The 20,854-nt window shown below is 40.6% G+C and overlaps 1 protein-coding gene across 3 annotated transcripts in view; it reads right to left on the bottom strand.

Annotated features, from left to right (window-relative positions):
* TRIM24 (tripartite motif containing 24) overlaps positions 1-17,684 on the bottom strand; it is a 91,504-nt gene extending 73,820 nt beyond the window's left edge. For all 3 annotated transcript variants that reach the window (XM_067747136.1, XM_067747138.1, XM_067747137.1), the window contains exon 1: positions 17,221-17,684. In XM_067747136.1, coding sequence (XP_067603237.1) covers positions 17,221-17,584 — 364 coding nt within the window. In that variant the 5' untranslated portion in view covers positions 17,585-17,684. The remainder of the gene's footprint in view (positions 1-17,220) is intronic.
* Positions 17,685-20,854: the final 3,170 nt, after the last annotated feature.

The following is a 20,854-nucleotide window of genomic DNA, read 5'->3' as shown; positions in this document are numbered from 1 at the left end:
CATTGATCTAAAAGTAAAACTTAAAATTATGAAACTTCAGGGAGAAAACATTTGTGTTAGGTAAAGATTTCTTAGATACAGCACAAAAGGAAAATTAAAGTAAGATAAATTGGACTTTATCAAAATAAGGAATTGGGGATACTTGAAGAAACAACTAAGGCTGGTATACAAACAACATGAGATGAATCTAGAAACTCTTTGTTTTGCCAGAAAGTAAGAAGTGTTCAAAAATCAACAGGGGTGTGTCAAAGGACAAGATGTCAACTTGAAGGATTTGTACTACCCAAATGGGAACAATTTGATTACCAAAACAAAAAATTAAAGAAATGGATTATTACATATTAAATAAAAAATTTCATAAGCCCATAATGATAAATAAATGGAAAAGGAAAATGTCACTGAAACAGTAAATTATCAACCGATAAGCATGGAATGATATAAAAATCACCATTTTGCAACATCAGAGTAATAACTGATGAAAGCATGAATCAGCAGTGGATACCCATCAAAAAAGTTTTTGGGAACAGAATATTCACACAGACCCCAAAGTACCTCACAGGATGTTACGTATTAATTACAGAGGGGAGAAAAGACATCTTTAGGGTGGAGAAATCTGGCATTCACCTCCTTAAACAAGTGATCAAAGCCAACACCAATAATAATGGGACAGAATGAGATCATGGTTTCCTAATGTAAAGCACTGAAAAGGACACATCATTTATGCGCAAAATGCTGCTTCAGTCTGGTTACAATAAGGAGAGAGAAACCATACATTAAGTTTTAAAAAAGAAGTTTAATATAAATATTTGTTAACCACATGAAGGAACTGGGTTAACAAAACTGGTCAGTAAGACGCAGAGAGAACTCTAAAGAATACAGGTATAATATCAGACATGATGTGATACAATATGGCATAATAGCCACTGCCTCTAAGGCTGAGACAGAATGCCCAAGGAAGTATTTTCCCTCCAGGGCTGATATTAGACTTTGGTGGAGAAGGCACAGCGGAGGCTTGCACTTTGGTGCTGCACCAGAGGGATTTGTTGGAGATCCAGTCTTTGGAACTCGTCCACAAATGTATTCTATGGAACGTGCTGGCAATCTGTATCTTGGATCCTCACAACATCCCCTCCATCCAAAAACAAAAACAAACCAAAAAACCCCACAACTGGGTTTTTTGTTGTTGTTGTTGAAAGGCAATATTGGGACTATTGGCAAAATCTGAATATGTATTACGTATTAGATAACAGTGTTGTATCATTGTCAAATTTCCTAAATTTGGTAACTATACTGTGCTTACATACACGATTATCTTTGCATATGTCAAAACTCATCAACTTGTATATTTTAAATACGTGAGGCTTACTGTATGTTTAATCTTATCTCAATAAAGCTTAAAAACACTTTTAAGAAGAGAATCTCTATTCTTCAGAGACACATTGACATGTTCAGGGCTGAAGGGTCATGATATTTACAATTTACTCATATGGGTCAGAAAAAAACAACTAAGTATACTAACACGAGAAATTTAAAGAAAATATAGCAAAATCTGGTATCCTTAGTAAGGGTACATAAGAACAATACTAGCTAAGTTCTTAAACGTGGTCTTTATGCTTGAAAATCAGTTGGTTGGATACAGTCTCAACTCACATTTTCTTTCTGTGAAAATCTTAAAATCTTTACTCCACGGTCTTCTGGACTCTAATGCTGATGTTGGAGTCTAATGATAATCTGACATTCTTTCCATTATAAGTGATGTAGTCTTTTTGTATAGCTGTCCAAAGTGTTTTCTTTTTCTTTAAAGCCCTAGAACACGTTTCAGTGGTGCCTGTTCTGTTTCAATTTTCCTAGGCACATGGTAAGACCTTTTAATACAGATGTTGATCATCCTTTCAACATTTTCTCAGATTGTAATTTTTTTCTGTTCTGTTGTTTTAGTACTCTTCATATTATAAACATCCATTTATTTATGGGTATGTGAATATAAGATCTTGTCACTTTCTCTATGAATTTCTTTGATCTCCTTCTCTACTTGTTTGATTTGTTTTCATCTGTCTTTTTCCATCCTTTACTTTTTTTTTTTTTTGCGGTACGCGGGCCTCTCACTGTTGTGTCCTCTGCCATTGCGGAGCAGAGGCTCCGTATGCACAGGCTCAGCGGCCATGGCTCACGGGCCCAGCCACTCCGTGGCATGTGGGATCTTCCCAGACCGGGGCACGACCCCGTGTCCCCTGCATCGGCAGGCAGACTCTCAACCACTGCGCCACCAGGGAAGCCCTCCATCCTTCTTCTTAAAAAAAATTTATTTACTTTTACTTTTTATTTCTGGCTGTGTTGGGTGTTTGTTGCTGTGTGCGGGCTTTCTCTGGTTGAGGTGAGCGGGGGCTACTTTTTGTTGCGGTGCTGGGCTTCTCATTGCGGTGGCTTCTCTTGTTGCGGAGCACGGGCTCTAGGCACACAGGCTTCAGTAGTTGCGGCACGCAGGCTCAGTAGTCGTGGCACACGAGCTCTAGAGCGCAGGCTCAGTAGTTGTGGCGCACAGGCTTAGTTGCTCCACGGCATGTGGGATCTTCCCGGACCAGGACTTGAACCCATGTCCCCTGCTTTGGCAGTTCTTAACCACTGCGCCACCAAGGAAGCCCCCATCCTTTACTTCTTTTATGGTAGTTTCTAGAGTGTCTATTCATTCAAGAACTTTCTGGTTTATTTTCATTTCTGAAACACTTCTAATTTTATTCCTTAACTGTCAGTTTTTCTTTTCATGACATCCTATAGCACAGCCAACTCATTTCTAAACTTTTGTAATTATGGTTTATGTTGTTTTTACATAACATACTGTTTTATTTGTAGAAATAGGTTTCATTATATCCCTACTTTAAGACCTAGGTACAATGCTATCTCAATTTCTTTAGATCTATTATTGAGGGCTATTGTCCTTTTTTCTTATGTAATATCTTTGAATGGTGTAAAACCACAGTAGATTCCATAATTCATAACAAGGGACTTTCCTGTATTTATAAGAGAAGTTTCCTATGTAGAGGTTGTTTCCTAGATTCAGAGTTCTAAGGTTTCCTCTTACATTTTTACCACAAAGTATTCAAACCTATGGTACCTTAGTGTAACCACTTCTCTAATATTTTCTGAAATCTGCCTCCTCTGGTCCCCCTTCCCACATGTATCTGAACCTTCTCTCTTCTTAACCCCTAAATTCCTATCCTAGTCAACTTGTGTTTATTTGCAGCAGTTTCTTCTCAGCATGGCGCTCTGTTCTTTTCACTGAATATTTCCAAGAACCTCAGGTACCAGGCTGTCCTAGCTCCCCCAGACTTTCCTGTGGCAAACTCTTTGCTTCATTTCAGACTCATGTTAACAGTTTGTGGACCACACGTTGAGTAGCACTACCCTGAAACACTCTGCTGCTTCAGAGAAGGCATACAGGTATCACTATAAATTCTGATCTCTAGCAGCAAACATGATCTATAATCATACTACGTTTTACTGGGAAATGCCACCCACTTTGAGGACACACAGAGAAACCTTCTATATTTATGCCTTTTCTTGCCTTCTGTCCTGTTCACAATAAAGAAAACATTTCTTCTCCTATCCAGTCACTAATCTCTCCACCATGCCTTGGATCAATCCTACCCTGTCTTCTCAGAAGCTCACAAACTCACAAATCTCTTCTTCTGTATATTCAATAGCTCACTTGACTGGATCCCAAAATAGATCTACTATATGATCCAGCAATTCCACTCCTGGGTATATATCTGAAAAAAACAAAAACACTAATTCAAAAAGATATATGCACCCCAATGTTTATAGCAGCATTATTTATAATCGCCAGGATACAGAAACAACCTAAGTGCCCTTCAACAGATGAGTGGATAAAGAAGATGTGTGTGTGTGTGCACGCGCACACACACACACACACACACACACACACACACACACACTGGAATACTAGTCAGCCATAAAAAAGGACAAAATTTTGCCACTGGCAGCATCATGGATGGACTTGGAAGGCATTATTCTAAGTGAAATAAGTCAGACAAAGAAAGACAAATACTGTATGATAACACCTATATGTGGAATCTAAAAAAATACAACAAACTAGTGAAAAAACAAAAAAGAAGCAGACTCACAGATACAGAGAACAAACTAGTGGTTACCACTTGGGGTGGGGGACAATATAGGGATAGGGAAGTGGGAGGTACAAACTACTGGGTGTAAGATAGTATTAAAAGGATGTATTGTACAATACAGGGAATATAGCCAATATTTTGTAATAACTGTAAATGGAGAGTGACCTTTAAAAATTGTATAAATAGGGCTTCCCTGGTGGCGCAGTGGTTGGGAGTCCGCCTGCCGATGCGGGGGACACGGGTTTGTGCCCCGGTCCGGCAGGATCTTGCGTGCCGCGGAGCGGCTGGGCCCGTGGGCCGTGGCCGCTGGGCCTGCGTGTCCGGAGCCTGTGCTCCGCGGCGGGAGGGGCCGCAGCGGTAAGGGGCCCGCGTACCAAATATATATATATATAAACATGCTTAAGCCTTTCCTATTCACAAAAAAATAAACAAGAAATATTCCTCAACTCCTATTTTTTTCTCCCCAGGTACTGCCTTATCCCTTTCCTCCCTCCCTTCAGAAGTAAACTTTTTTGTTTTGTTTTGTTTTTTAACAGAGTTGGTAAACTTTTCCATCTATATCTCTTTACCTCCCACCCACCCCAATATGGTTTTCCCTTCTATTTCTCTACCAAAATAGTTGTGGCCTGCAAGCCACAACTACTGAGCCCGCGTGCCTAGAGCCCGTGCTCCTCAACAAGAGAAGCCACTGCAATGAGAAGCCCGTGCACAGCAACGAAGAGTAGCCCCCACTAGCCGCAACTAGAGAATGCCTGCACACAGCAACGAAGACCCAACGCAGCCAAAAAAAAAAAAAATTCCTAAAGGTTTGTCCTAGGTGATCTCTACACTCTACTTTCCAAGAGTAGAAGGGAAGGAAACAGAGGGAAGACAACAAGGAGACCAAAAAGGAAGGGTCAGAGAAGTGGGAGAACTTGAAGAGCAAGTCTAAAAGATTGATGAGGACAGGAAGAAACGTAAATCAACATATACCAGTACAGAGACAGACAGACACTAAGAATCTCATGTGCTTTAGGCTCTCTTCCTGGTTATGCTTGATGCTGATATATATAGTCAAGAGATCCCAGGGAGACTATTTATCCATAATCAAAGATCTTCTGGTATTTCTTTGAGGAATAGGGTTGTTTTGCAACTTCAAAGAAGAGAATTTGAAAAATGTTTTTAAAGACTAGATAAACATGCAAAAACACTGAGGCAATTCAGCTGATATTTATATGTTCACGTGTTGTTTTAAACACAAATATTTGAACATGCACCCTACATATATATTTATTATGTACATATGCTAAAGTACTAGTGTATCTTGTACCTAGTAAATCACATAAATATATTTTTAAAGAATGAAATAAATGCTTTTAAATGTATTGCTAATCATGAAAGCTTCATACCGTTACTGGCTAATGGTCCAAGATGTCATATACACTTATGGCACAGTTCATTAACATAGAGGATGTCAATCAATTTCAAAGAGTCTTCTTATTAATTTTGAAACTTTTAGGCCCAATTCTTGTTAGACCTAGTTAATCATTGCTGTCAACTTCACAACAAGACTGATGAAGAGCCTATAAAGGATCAGTTCTGCCATTTTATGCTGCTATGCTTGCAAAATTAGCATTATCTTTATCACAGCTGAATTATGAGACTTCAAAGATTCAAGTAATTTAAGCCTGGTGGGAAAAATCACAACTCCATCAACTCCATACACCTGATAAAATTAAACACAAAATGAGGCAGCAACGGTTACAAGCTTTCTACAGAACATGGATCTCCTTGCCTGCTAACCCACCATTGACTGCATATTCAGGTATCAAGAATGCAAGTATCTATCCCCCTACAAAACACTGAAAAAGTCATTAAATATGAGCAGCCCTGATTTCTCTGGGCTCAGTTTTCTGTATTTTCCTAAACTGGGTAAGAACCAAGCCAACAGTACCCAACCTTGATTACAGACTTAAATGGAACTATCTCTACACTTTTTTTTTTTTTTTTTTGCTGTACGCGGGCCTCTCACTGTTGTGGCCTCTCCCGTTGCGGAGCACAGGCTCTGGACGCGCAGGCTCAGCGGCCATGGCTCACGGGCCCAGCCGCTCCGCGGCATGTGGGATCTTCCCGGACCGGGGCACGAACCCGTGTCCCCTGCATCGGCAGGCGGACTCTCAACCACTGCGCCACCAGGGAAGCCCTATCTCTACACTTTTAATTAGAATTGGGATCACTTTTTTTTTAAAGAATTTATAATTTTTTTAAATGAATGAAGTATAGTTGATTTACAATGTTGTGTTAGTTTCAGGTATACACCAAAGTGATTCAGTGTTTTATACATGTATATAAAATATATATATATTCTTTTTCAGATTCTTTTCCATTATAGGTTATTACACGATACTGAGTATAGTTCCTTGTGCTATACAGTAGGACACTGTTGTTTATCTAGTTTACATACAGTAGTGTGTATGTGTTAATCCCAAACTCTTAATTTATCCCCCCACCTTTTCCCCCTTTGGTAACCATAAGTTTGTTTTCTATGTCTGTGAGTCTATTTCTGTTTTGTAAATAAGTTCATTTGTATCATTTTTTAGATTCCACATATCAGTGATATATGGTATTTGTCTTTCTCTGACTTACTTAGTATGATAATCTCTAGGTCCATCCATGTTGCTGCAAATGGCATTATTTCATTCTTTTTCATGGTTGTATATACGTACCACATCTTCTTCATCCAGTCATCTGTCAATGGACACTTAGGTTGCTTCCATGTCTTGGCTATTGTAAATAGTGCTGCTATGAACATTGGGGTGCATGTATCTTTTCAAATTAAGAGTTTTCGTCTTTTCCAGATATATGCCCAGGAGTGGGATTGCTGGATCATATGGTAAAACTCTTTTTAGTTTTCTAAAGAACCTCCATACTGTTCTCTATAGTGGCTGTACCAATTTACATTCCCACCAACAGTGTAAGAGCATTCCCTTTTCTCCACACCCTCTGCAGCATTTATTATTTGTAGACTCTTTGATGATGGCCATTCTGACCAGTGTGAGGTGATTCCTCATGGTGGTTTTGATTTGCATTCCTCTGACAATTAGTGATGTTGAGCATCTTTTCGTGTGCCTGTTGGCCATCTGTATGTCTTCTTTGGAGAAATGTCTATTTAGGTCTTCTGCCTATTTTTTGATCAGGTTGTTTGTTTTTTTGATATTGAGCTGTATGAGCTGTTCGTGTATTCTGGAAATTAATCCCTTGTTGGTCACATCATTTGCAAATATTTTCTCCCATTCTGTAGGTCGTCTTTTCATTTTGTTTATGGTTTCGTTTGCTGTGCAAAAGCTTTTAAGTTTAATTAGATCCCATTTGTTTATTTTTGCTTTTTTTCCATTACTCTAGCAGATAGATCCAAAAAATACTGCTACGATTTATGTCAGAGTGTTCTGCCTATGTTTTCCTCTAGGAGTTTTATAGTATCCAGTCTTATGTTTAGGTCTTTAATCCATTTTGAGTTTATTTTTGTATATGACATTAGAGAATGTTCTAATTTCATTTTTTTTACATGTAGCTGTACAGTTTTCCCAGCACCAATTATTGAAGAGACTTTTTCTCCACTGTATATTCTTGACTCTTTTGTGGAATATTAATTGACCATAGATATGTGGGGGGGATCATTTTTTATGGCTATTGCACATGTGCCCTACATCTTATAATTTAGGGACTTTCCAGACTGTTGAAACCGAGGGGCTTTTTTGAGTGGCATCCATATGGAACTTCTCTAGGAATGGAGATTAGACCCTAACTTCACTAGGGTCCTGGTAATGGCCTACCATGATCTTCAGTTTTTTGACTGTCATTTTAGTTAAAAATAGATGTGAAAATCCATAAACTTACTTATCCAAATTGTGTTACAATTTGTGGGAGAAAAAAAAAACACAACGGGGTCTGCAGTAGAGAAATCCCATCACCTCCAGGGCAGCTGTGTATAGTATTGTTTTTGTTTTTTTCTTTTATGAGAAGATTTATTCCTAGTTCTAGGTCCCAATCTTCCAGGGCTCTAAGCACAATTAAACTTGGTGGGTAGGTGAGGGGAGACCCATTCAGATACAGCACAAGGGACTGCCTAATTTTAGAGGGCAAATGAGGATTATTCTTGTTCCATCTGCTAAACCATGTATTCCCTGGGGCTACATATGCCACACTTATTTCTAACTCACACAAAGGTAACTTTTGGACTTGCAGCAGCCCTGACTCCTCCCTCAGGATACTTTGTGTACAATATGTGCAATGTAGCCAGTTAACATGCTTATTCATGTGACCACAACAATCTACACATCAAGTACTTTCCAGCTTAATTTATGCAAATAAGTTCTAATGTTTTCCCTCACCTCACTAGAATTTTATTTCATAATGCAGCACACATCCCATTTTAGAGACTACTGGTCTAGTGCATACTTGAAAATGCACATAAAATTTGAGAAAGGGGTCAAGGTAACAGGAAGACACGAGAGATGTGTGCATCTAGGTGATAGTTTAAATTGGTGCGGTCTCTAAGAAAAATTAAAGGGACAAATCTAAGAATCTAAGAACCAAAGTTTGCTGATTACCCACATTTGAGTATATGAAAAAAGTGCAATGTGATTAAAAAATGGTCTTCGGACATCAACTTTTCACCAGGACAGAGTAACTAGTACCAAGACAAGCTTGCCTGACATGAATAACTATATGTAACTGGGAAGAATAAACTCAGGAAGTGAGCCCCTATAATATCTTGATTGTCTGCCTGGGAACTATATCCTGACCATGGTACAGGGAACTAGAGGCTCAGGAGAACACAGCTTAGGAGCCAGGGGAAATTTGGGGCTGTGAAACAGATAAGCACTGGAGAGAAGGGAACTGCACAGAGGAAGGGTGCCAGTAGTCTATGTAGGGTTTCTCCAAATTCTTGGCTGAAGGCTACCACTCATGTGCAGAGTGAGACTTACCAGAAGTCTACCAGAGAGCAGCTGCTAAGGGATTGAGAGAGGAGCAAAGATACTAGAGGCCCAGCAGGAACAAAAAGAAAATAAATAAAAAGATGGTAATCTTAAATTGGACCATACTAATAAATTACTTAAAATGTAAATGAATTAAACAATTAAAAGCAAAATTTTACAACTTGGATAAAAAAGCAAGACACAACCATACACTATCTACAAGAGATACACTTTAAATATAAAGGTTAAAAATAAAAGGATGGAAAAATAAACAATTTAAACACAAAGATAAGAAAACTGATAGCTAATTAATATAAGACAATGCATAGGTCATGAAACAGTAGTATGAATGATAGAGAAGAACATTTCGTACTGTTAAAAAGGGCAGGCAATTCATCAGTAAGACAAAGCTTCAAAATACTTATAGCAGAAACTAACTGGATTAAAGGAATAAAGAGAGAAATCAACAATCATGATTGAAGACTTAAACATTCTTCTTTCTATAACTGATAGAACAAGCAGACAAAAACAAAAACAACAACAAAGGGACTTCCCTGGTGGTGCAGTGGTTAAGAATCTGCCTGCCAATGCAGAGGACATGGGTTCAAGTGCTGGTCCGGGAAAATCCCACATGCCGCAGAGCAATTAAGCCCATGCGCCACAACTACTGAGCCTGCGCTCTAGAGCCCGTGAACCACAACTACTGAGCCTGTGTGCCGCAGCTACTGAAGCCCATGCGCCTAGAGCCCGTGCTCTGCAACAAGCCACTGCAATGAGAAGCCACGCACCACAATGAAGAGTGGCCCCTGCTGGCTGCAACTAGAGAAAGCCTGCACGCAGCAACAAAGACCCAATGCTGCCTAAAATAAATAAATAAATTTAAAATATGTACAGCTTTAAAACAAACAAAAAACCAAACCTAGCAACAACAAAAAGAATAAAAATATAATTTTTTTTACAACCCTATCAACCAACTTGACCTAATTGACATTTACAGAACACTACTCCCAACAACTGTAGAATTTAAAGTCTTTAAGTGCACATTCACCAAAATAGATGATATGCTAGAATATAAAATGTCTCAATAAACTTCAAAAGATTTAAACCCTACAGAGCATTTTTTTTACTACAATGAAATAAGCTATCTAGAAAATCCCCCATATGCCTATAAATTAACACACTTCTAAGCAACCCATTGGTCATAGAAGAAATTACAAGAGAAATTTAAAAAATTTTTAATGGAATGTTAATAAAAACACAACACAAAATTTGTCTGAGGTGGCTAACACATGCTTAGAGAAAAAACTGTACCTTTAAAGCAGAGACAATAAATAAAATTAACAAAGCCAAAAGTTAGTTGATAAACCCTTAGTAATAGTAACCAAGAATAAATATGAATTACATATAGAAACAAAAGGGGATATCATTCAACTCCTGAAAACACTAAAAGGATAAGGGAATATTGTGAACAAACTCATGCCAGTAAATGTACAAACTAGCTGAATCATATAATTTTCTTCAAACAATTTACCAAAATGGATTTGAGAAGAAACAAAAAATCTGAGAGCCCTATCTCTATTAAAGACACTGAATTCCTAATCAAAACGTTCCCCGTAAAGAAAACTCCAAGTCCAGGTGGATTCACTGGTGAATTGTCAAGTATTTAAGGAAGCATTCATAGCAATTTTACAAAAACTCTTTCAGAAAATAGAGATGGAGGGAACACCTCACACCACACTTTGAGGTATTACCTTGATACCAAAATCAGATAAAAACACAAGGAAAGGGCTTCCCTGGTGGCGCAGTGGTTGAGAGTCCGCCTGCCGATGCAGGGGATACGGGTTCGTGCCCCGGTCCAGGAAGATCCCACATGCCGCGGAGCGGCTAGGCCCGTGAGCCATGGCCGCTGAGCCTGCGCATCTGGAACCTGTGCTCCGCAACGGGAGAGGCCACAACAGTGAGAGGCCTGCGTACCACAAAACAAAACAAAACAAAACAAAAAAAAAACCCACAAGAAAACCATACCACCAATGTTCCCCATGAAGGAAAAAAAAAAAAAACCCCAAAACCCCTTAAAGTGTTAGCAATTCAAATCCAGAAGTACACAGAAAGGATAATACATCATGACCAAGTGGGGTATACACCAAGAATTCAAGACTGGTTTAACATCTGAAAATCAATGTAATTCACCACAGCAAAAGAAAAAAAAAGAGAAAAACCATAGATCATTTTAATAGATACAGAAAATGCATTTGACCAAAATTTATCATTCATTCATGATTAAAAAAAAACCTTCAGTACACTTGGAATAGAAGGGAACCTCTTAATTTTGATAATGGACATTTATAAAAAACAAACAAGCTAACATACTAGTGGTGAATGACTGAATGTTTTACCCCTAAGATCAGGAATAAGAAAAAGGATGTCATCTCTCATTTAATATTGAAATTAAACTTCTATTCAATATGCTACCAGAAGTCCTAGCTAGTGCAATAAGGGAAGAAAATGTCATAAATTATAAAGGATGAAAAGAAACAACTACCTGCAAGTAACATGATAGTCTATGTAGAAATTCCTAAGGAATCTACAAAAAACTACTAGATTTAATAACTGAATTTAGCAAGAGAGTAGCATACAATCAATATACAAAAGCCAATTGTATTTCAATATATTAGCAACAAGTAATTGGAAATGAAAAATTTTAAAACACCAATTTCAATATTGTTAAAGAACATTATCATAAAATATTTTAGAATAAACTTCACAAAAATTGCCCAAGACCACTATAAGAGTACTGAAATTAAAGATCTAAATAAATGGGAAATAAAACATGTTCATGGATAGGAACAGTCAATATCATTAAGATCATTCTCCCCAAATTGTTATCTAGATTCAATGCAATTCCAATCAAAATCATAGCAGACTTTTGTGTAGAAATTGATAATTCGATTCTAAAAACTTGTAAAGAAATGCAATGACTTTAAAGGGCCAAAACAATTTTGAAAAAGAACAAAATTGTCCAATTTCAAAATCTGCTTAAAAAGCTAAATTAAAAATAAAAAAAACATTATTAGTACTGAACGAATAGATCAATAGAATAGAGAGTAGAGAAACAGAACCATACATATATGTTCAACTGACTTTTTACAAAAATGCCAAAAGTAATATAACGGGGAAAGTATTCTTTTCAAAAAATGGTGCTTTAACATACGGTTAAAAAAATAAAACTCAACCTTTAACTAGCACAAAAATTACCCAAAATATATTACAGATCTAAATATAAAAGCTAAAGCTATAAAAGTACTGAAAGAAAAGACAGGAGAAAAATCTAAGTAAACTTGGAGTAGGCACAGAATTGTCAGAACACGAAAATCACTAACCATAAAAGAAAAAGAAATTATAAACTAGATAAAATTTAAAACTTCAGCTTTTCAAAAGACACCATCAATAAGAAGGTATAGTCAGGGAGTTTAGGATGGACATGTACACACTGCTATATTTAAAATGGATAACCAACAAGGACCTACTGTACAGCACAGGGAATTCTTATCAATGTTATTTGGCCTGGATGGGAGGGGAGTTTGGGGGAGAATGGATACGTGCATATGTATGGCTGAGTCCCTTTGCTGTGCACCTGAAACTATCACACTGTTAATTGGCTATACTCCAAAATAAAATAGAAAGTTAAAATAAAAAAGAAAAAGAAAATGAGGGACTTCCCTGATGGCCCAGTGGTTAAGACTCCACACTTCCAATGCAGGGGGTGCAGGTATGATCCCTGGTCGGGGAACTAAGATCCCACATGCCGCATGGTGCAGCAAAAAAACAAAAAAGAAAAAGAAGATGAACAAGCAAGCAAAAGGAGTGGAAGAAAATACCTGCAATATGTGTATGTAGACAAGCGCCAGGAAACTGGACATATATAAAGAATTTTTACTTTTCAGTAACAGGCCAAATCATCTAGTTTTAAAAATCTACAAAAGCCTTAAACTGAAATTTTACCAAAAATAAGTAAGAATAGCCAATAAGCACAGGAAAAGATGCCCATTATTATTCATTGGGGAAATGAAAATTAAAATCATGAGATACCTCTTCAAACATGTTAGAACGGCTAAAATTAAAGACTAACACCACCCAAATTAGTGAGGACGTTAACTTGAACTCTCATACACTGCTGGAGGGAATGCAAAATGGTACACCAGGGTAAACATACACTTATGACACAAACAAGGAATTCCAATTCTAAGTATTTACCCAAGGAAATGAAAACATATTGACATAACGACTTGTCTACAAGTATTTATAACTGTTTTATTCATAACAACCCCAAACTGAAATCAACAGTAACTTCCATCAACAGGTGAATATTGTATACAGATCTTAAATCTTAAATCCTTTGTCATTATATATTGTACTTGAAACGTGATTAATACCTTTCTCCAAGAACCAAAAGAAATCAGCTCCCAGAATTGATAGCTGTATCTTACAGACTGCCAGTTAATAAAGAGGACTGATGGACTCACATTTTACTCTCCCTTGACCCCTTTCAAAAGTGTGCTCTCAGTATTCTTTAAAAATAGCTCTTAGAGCTTGCTACTCTTTGGCTGAACGGTACATCCACACTACAAAATATTGCACAATGTTGTAACATTTCTCCAAGATCAGTTTGTCTCCTGACTTCATGTACCAATATGTACCTAAAGAAAATGTTTTCTAAGCTCTTCCCTCTTTCCTGGACATTACTGCATACTAAGAAAATGAAAGTCGGGACTGAGGTAGTAAACCAACTTTAGCTTGTGGTCACTCACCCTCATTCCTTCCAACTGGTAGCCTTACAAAAGTTTGAACCAACGTTCTCAATGGAGGCTTGGTGGCTAGTGTAATTGTGTCTAAGCATTTACAAATTATATGTTTGTTGCTATAAATTAGCTTTGTTTCTTCTTTAAAACAGTCAAACCATTATGTTGATTTTTGTAAAAAATACGTGTTAGAAAAGACTTGCTTTCTATAAAGTTCATTTAGGATATAACAAAGGGAGCAGCAAAAAGTACTTAATAGAAAGGGAAACTAGGTCTGATACTGTGGAGAACACTACACCTTGAATTTTTAATTTTCTAAAGAATCCTCTTTGATCAACTGTACTGTGGAATATAATACAGCTTGAGCTAAAAAAAACTCAAAAAACCCCCCAAAAAACTAGGGTTTATGATTATACTCTAGAACTCTAAAACTATGACATACTGGGCTCTCTGGGGTGAGAGGCCTAGAAATCTAGATGCTCAACAAGCATACCAGGTGATTCTAGTAGAGTTAAAATTTGAAAACCCCTATCTAAATCTAAGAGTATAATTGCAACACATGTGGCTTCAACAAAACTTGTTTTGTTTGGCCTACAGAACGGGTCTACATTGTGTGTGTGCGCGCGTGTGCGTGTGCATTTTTAATTACTTGCCAATATCTAATACTAGAAAAACATGACATAAAATCCAGACTCCAGACTTCTCGTTAAAAAATAAATAAATAAAATATCCTCCAACCCTGGCCCTGCACTGTCACAGGACAATGTGCTGCAGCTAAGTACAGTTTGCTCCCCTTTCCTTTCACTCCCCACCATTCCCTATTATTTTACCCCAGGCTCATAGTTCTCCATCTCAATTACTTGCTTAGCTCCTGAAGGTAGTTTGACCTATGATGCCTGTACCCACAAGTTCATTAGGAGAATGAAGAACAGAGATAATCAAATGAACCCTATTTATTTACAGTTGATTCTTGAACAAGTTTGGGGTTAGGAGTGCTGACCCTTCCGCCGCTGAAATTTCGAATATAACTTACAGTCGGCCCTCCCTATCACCAGTTCCGCATCCTTGGATTCAACCCACCGCAAATCTTGTACTACTCTAGTATTTGCTATTGAAAAAAATCTGTGTATAAGTGCACCCTTGCAGTTCAAACTGTGTTGTTCAAGGGTCAAGTGTAGTTCTGAAATATATTGCCTAAACTTTTGTTACAGCTAGTATTAAAATAAGTTTGCAAGGAGAGAGGCAGGGAGAAAATATTCAAGTTATTAAGACTCAGGATAGTATTTTTAATCTATTGAAGATAGCCCTAACTATTTTTTAGAGGTGTATGTGAAAGTATCATTTAACAAAGGCTTCTTCTTTCTTAGTATAAAAACAAAAACATTATCTTCCAATTTAAATGCTTTCCTGAACTCTTGCTTACAATACAAACACAAAGGTAAAAAATATTTGGAGACTGGAACATTTTGAGAACTCTATATAATTGCAAACTTGCCTCAGAGTTGAGGATCAGAGCTTTTATTACCCACGTTCTCATTCATTCAGATCTAAATGTCATGGCCTGGCACACAATACATCTTAATTCTAGAATTATGCAGAATTTAGTTCCTAATTAGCTACTGGCCCATTTGATCATTTAAAATATAAATAAAAGAAACCCTTAAATGTGTCTAAAAATTAAGAACTAAAATTTAAGTTTCACCTGTACTAACTTTCCAACAGGTGGGCCATGGCAGAGCAAATCAGCGTGAAGGATTCGAGATTTTACCCTACTTGTAAGGTAACAAAGTAGCTTCCACGGATGCTGGTTGAAGACAGGAGACTTGTGGGTCAGATACAAAGGGCAGTTTGTTACTTCCAGTAATAATATAAGCCAAAGTGTCAACATTTTTGCACTGGTTTCCAGAGGCCCGGTTCCCACCTGGCAAGGTGAAGAGGGGCAGCTGATGCTTGCACAGGCAATGGGTTGTGTTGCAGAAGAGGAAACCTAAGCCTAGGGAACCCTCTTCTTTTATGATGGGCAATAAGCATGCCTGCCTTTCACTCCAGAAGGTGACATCTATCTTTATTATACAGCACCACATGCATGGCTATTCTTTGCTCTGGTGGAAGACACTATCTCTACCTTCCAAGGCTCTTCCTTATACAAACATCCTTTAAAAACAGAAACAAAGGGCAGTCAGTACCTCCCCTGGTAAGACCTGCAGAAACAGAGAAACCCACGGAAAACTGTCTCTCTCAACTAGACACTGTTCCTAACATATAATTAAATCAAGAATCTAACACTACAACCTATTTAAAAGCATCAATTTCATATGTTCTTTGACCTAGCTCAACTGTTTAATCTGCATTTTATCTCTAATTAAATCAACTAGTCCCTTTAAAAAAGGCAGTATATATTAAAAACGAATTATTTCCACTTTGTATTTTTTAAACGGAGGTGCTCAAATATTTGCAATATAAACATTTAAAACCTCAATTATTCTACTAGAAACAATTTACTGTGCTTACTTTAAGTGTTTCAAACCTGTTAACGTTAGCAATGGGAACTACCTGTCAAAAGTCTCATTATACAGTAACAAACACCACAAAGAGAACAGTAACTTCAACATTTCCAGCTGCTGTCCACAAAATACAAGAAAATGCGGCACCCCAAATCACTTTGTTCTGTTTCTCTTTACCATTTACTGTCTCAAAATAAAATCTCCGAAAGAGAAGGACAACAAAACACCGTCTCTTAGTTCCTTTGTCCCCATCGGAGAGGAGAGAACTGGGGGCTCATTAAGGTAAATAACCCAAAACATGCAAGACAAAACATAGACGGCATCCGATCTGTAATCAATCATCAAAGAAAGTCACCATCACTTCATCTTTATCCCTCCCTCCCCCTCTCCAGCTCAAATAACATGGGTACATACGAGATGATTAGGATCACATGGACCTGGACAAAGCTTTGGGGAGGCAGAGGGCAGCGGTTAACTAGATGCAGTCGTCAAAGGACCCGAGATACTACAGCAGACTCCAACAGAGGTTTTCATAAGTGCGGGTCGCATGGGCCATGCACCCGGGGGGAGAATGCTGGGGAGCAGCAGCAGCAGCGCGGCCAAGTCTACAGCGCCGGTGGAAGTTGCTCGCGGGGCGCGCGGTACGCCGCACAACGCGCGGGCCCTCCATGTCACCGCCGGCAGCACAGACCCTCCTCGCCCCTCCCCCGCCGCGCACCCCGGGCGGCGGCGACATGACAGCGGGTCGCTGCGCCGCTCCAGGGCGCCGGCCTGCCCGGGCTCTCCACCCCCTACCGCGCCCGCACCCGCCTCTCACCTTGGGTAGCGAACGGCGAGGAGCCGCTGACCGGCGAGCCGGGGGCGGGGACGGGCGGCGGGGTCTCGGCCGAGCCCAGCATGGGGGCGGGCAGCATGAGGTAGCGCTGGGGCGCGGGCAGGCAGCGCTGGCAGAAGGAGTGCAGGCAGGGCAGCAGCTTGGGCGCCCGGCTCTGGATGTTCTGGTGGCACACGGCGCAAGTGTCCAACAGGTTGAGCCGGGCCGCCTCGCCTCCGCGCTCCGAGTCGGGGCCCTGCCGACTCTCGGCCTCGTTCTCCCCGCTCGGCGGAGCCGAGGGCCCCCCGGCGGCCGCCGCCGAAGCCGCCGCGGCCGCCGTCGCCGCCTTCTCTACAGCCACCTCCATTGTCCTGCCCCCGCCGCCGCCGCCGCCGGGAAAAGACGAGCGGGTTCTCTGCCCGCCGCCGCCCCCGACGACTTCCTTCTCCTCCTTCTCCCAGGCCGCCCGGGTGACTCGTAGGAGAGGGAGGGAGTCCAGGGCCAAGGAAGCCTCCTCAGGCCCCGGGGATCCGCCTCCCGGGTGGCGCGGCCGGAAGAAGGGGATCTGTCAGTGGGGACTGCTCTTCGCACCGGAGAGGCTGCGCCCCGTCCGCTTCGCCAACCGCCGCGGCTCTCGTCAAATCCGCCCAGCCCGCCCTCGCCTCCCGGCCTTTCTCTCGGGCCCCAGGACCCACCTCAGGCCCCGCCCCCTCCCTCCCTCTCCCAGCAACCGAGGCGACTGCAAGGAGTGCGCCGCCCAATAGCCGCCGCGCCTGGTCGGGGGGCGGGGCTTGCGGAAGCCCGCGAGGCTCGGACGGCCGTTGCGAGAGGCTGGGAGGTGGGAGGTAGCTTGCCCCGCCCCGCCCACCGAGCTCCTGGAACCGCGGCCTCTGATTGGGCCTTTGTGTGTGTTTAGCTCCTCTAAAAAGATTAAGGGTTCATTTGTTAACGATCGACCACCTAATTCGGTCCGCCTGTGTTAGCTCCTCCTACGGGGCGGGGCTTCACTGTGTCTGCCGGACATTGTAAATTAAGTAACTGCTACGAAAAACTCATTTTACTACTGCAGACAGGGGTCCTGTAGGAGGAATAAATATGGTGGGAGGGTAGAAGGATGACGAAGTGGAGAGAGTGAAAAGCAAAGGAAAGAATTTTGAAAAACGGGAAAATGTTGTGTAGAAAAGATGTTGTGGAGGAGGCATGGATTTTGCCACCTGAATTTACTCATCTCTATGATGAGTTGCGAGCATGAAGAGTAAGAGGGGAGGTTCTCTTGCAAGTCGGGAATTTTTAAAGGGTTTCCCCAGTGAAAAAGGTGAAATTAATTTTTAAAGTCAGTGATTTGCTTTTTAAGTGAATAAAAATGGTTTATTTTCCAAGGAGTTAATATATAAAGATTGTTTGAAAGTGTTTTATTGCATAAACATGGCATCATTACAAGAAATAGAAACAAATGTCAATACTGATAGCCAAATAATTCTAAAATATTCTTTTTCATCCCCCCAACCCCACCCCACACTTATATCAGAAGTTACACATATTTTCACTCTAAAAATGGCCAAAGGGGGTTTCCCTGGTGGCGCAGTGGTTGAGAGTCCGCCTGCCGATGTAGGGGACACGGGTTCGTGCCCCGGTCTGGGAAGATCCCACATGCCGCGGAGCGGCTGGGCCCCTGAGCCATGGCCGCTGGGCCTGCGCGTCCGGAGCCTGTGCTCCGCAACGGGAGAGGCCACAACAGTGAGAGGCCCACGTACCGAAAAAAAAAAAAAAAAAAAAAAAAATGGCCAAAGGGCCAACTCCAGGCATCCTAGCTCTCCCTCGAGACCTTACCTTTCCCAAATTATTCCTCTCCTAGCAGCCTTTTCCCCAAACAGATCCTTAAATCCAATTTCCATAGGCCTCCAGAGTGAAGTTTTCCTTCTTAATGACATTCAAGGGCTATTTATTTTGTATAGTAGTAGTTTCTTAAACCTTAGTTTGCATAAGAATCACCTGGCAAATTTACTTAGACGCTGATCCTTGGACCCCTCCCCATATTCAATTTTAGCAGCATCTCCTGATTGTGATGTGGATGGTCCAGGAACAGCTTTAGAGCAACAATTTTCTTATCCCACCCGTTATCCCTCCAAATTTCATCCCCATACACCTCTCAAGCTGAAGCTCCCACTACTTTATGCTCCAGCAATTTTAACTCTTCCCTGCTTTACACGTGCTTTTCCCTTTGTTTTGAAATGCCCTTCCCTCTGTACCCTGTTTTTGTAGCCGTACCTTGAAAATCTTCATATAGTAGGAAAGCAAATTCTGTATTAAAAGTAATGCTCTTAATATGCTAATAATTCATTGTAGAGGTGGTATACAGGATTGAAGCAGACTGAAAGACAAGTGCCTTGTATTCCTTCAGATGATGGCAGTGGAGAAGAAAAGAATAAGAGGTAAATTGGGGAGGCTTGTTTGGAGAGAATTCCATGCAATTTAATACAACCCTCTAGTTCAGTTTCTCAAATCATCATGGATAATTAGTTTTAGAGAAAACTATTTTCCATATTCTTAGACTTCCTAGTCTCATGTAATTAAAACAATCATGTTTTACTTTGTTCAAATATATACGGCTTCTGGGTTTTTTTAAGTCCAGAAAATTAATTTATTGTTTTAGGTTTTTTTTTTTTTTGGTACGCGGGCCTCTCACTGATGTGGCCTCTCCCGTTGCGGAGCACAGGCTCCGGACGCGCAGGCTCAGCGGCCATGGCTCACGGGCCTAGCCGCTCCGCGGCATGTGGGATCTTCCCGGACCGGGGCATGAACCCGTGTCCCCTGCATCGGCAGGCGGACCCCCTACCACTAGCGCCACCAGGGAAGCCCTAGGTTTTTTTAATCCCAATTATCTTATCTATATATTGTCCTCCCAAATGTATTGCAAAAATATTTCACAGAGATCCACACTCTTATTCTTCCTTAATTATAGCTCTATTGCCCTCTCTTTTTCTATAATTTCTATGGCTCCCCACTGCATCCAAGGCTCTCCACAATTTCATCCCTGCCTGATAGCCTCATTCGATCTTCCTGCCTGATCCTCACTGCTTTCCCATACCCATTCTAATCTTCAGCCTAATTGGATGGCTTGTCATTTTCTAAACTTCACCAGCACTACTTCTATCACCATTTCTGAGAGAGGAGATACAGGTTGCCTGTGCTGGAAGAGAAGGGAGTCTGCAAGGAGAGCAAGAGCATTAGATGCTGGTGAGGATTTCTCACACCCACCCCTTAAAAGGTAGCAATGGATGGAAATTCTTGAACTTCCAAGGAAGTTTAACAAAATTATTTTTGAGTAGAACTCTCAGAGGTTGTGACACAGGTCTGGACAAGAAGAGTTTGAGATTACCCCTTCGCTCAATCTCCTATAGCTTTAAAGGAACAAAGTAAAGATTTTTGTCCCTTCAGTAGTAGTCCAAAGGCTTGGATGACTTGAGGCTTCATTGCTAGGACAAGGAGGATGCAGTGTGCAGGGACCAAAGACTGTCCTGCATTACCTCAGTGGCTTCCGGAGAGATGTCAGCAGTCAAGAACCAATGGAGGCAAGGCACATTCTATGTATGCCACCGTAAACCAAGGATGCCCGAGGACCCAGTGTCTCTCCCAC

Source organism: Pseudorca crassidens, chromosome 8 (assembly GCF_039906515.1).
Source record: "Pseudorca crassidens isolate mPseCra1 chromosome 8, mPseCra1.hap1, whole genome shotgun sequence".
NCBI classification, from domain to species: Eukaryota; Metazoa; Chordata; class Mammalia; order Artiodactyla; family Delphinidae; genus Pseudorca; species Pseudorca crassidens.
This window is presented reverse-complemented; position numbering and strand designations above follow the sequence as displayed.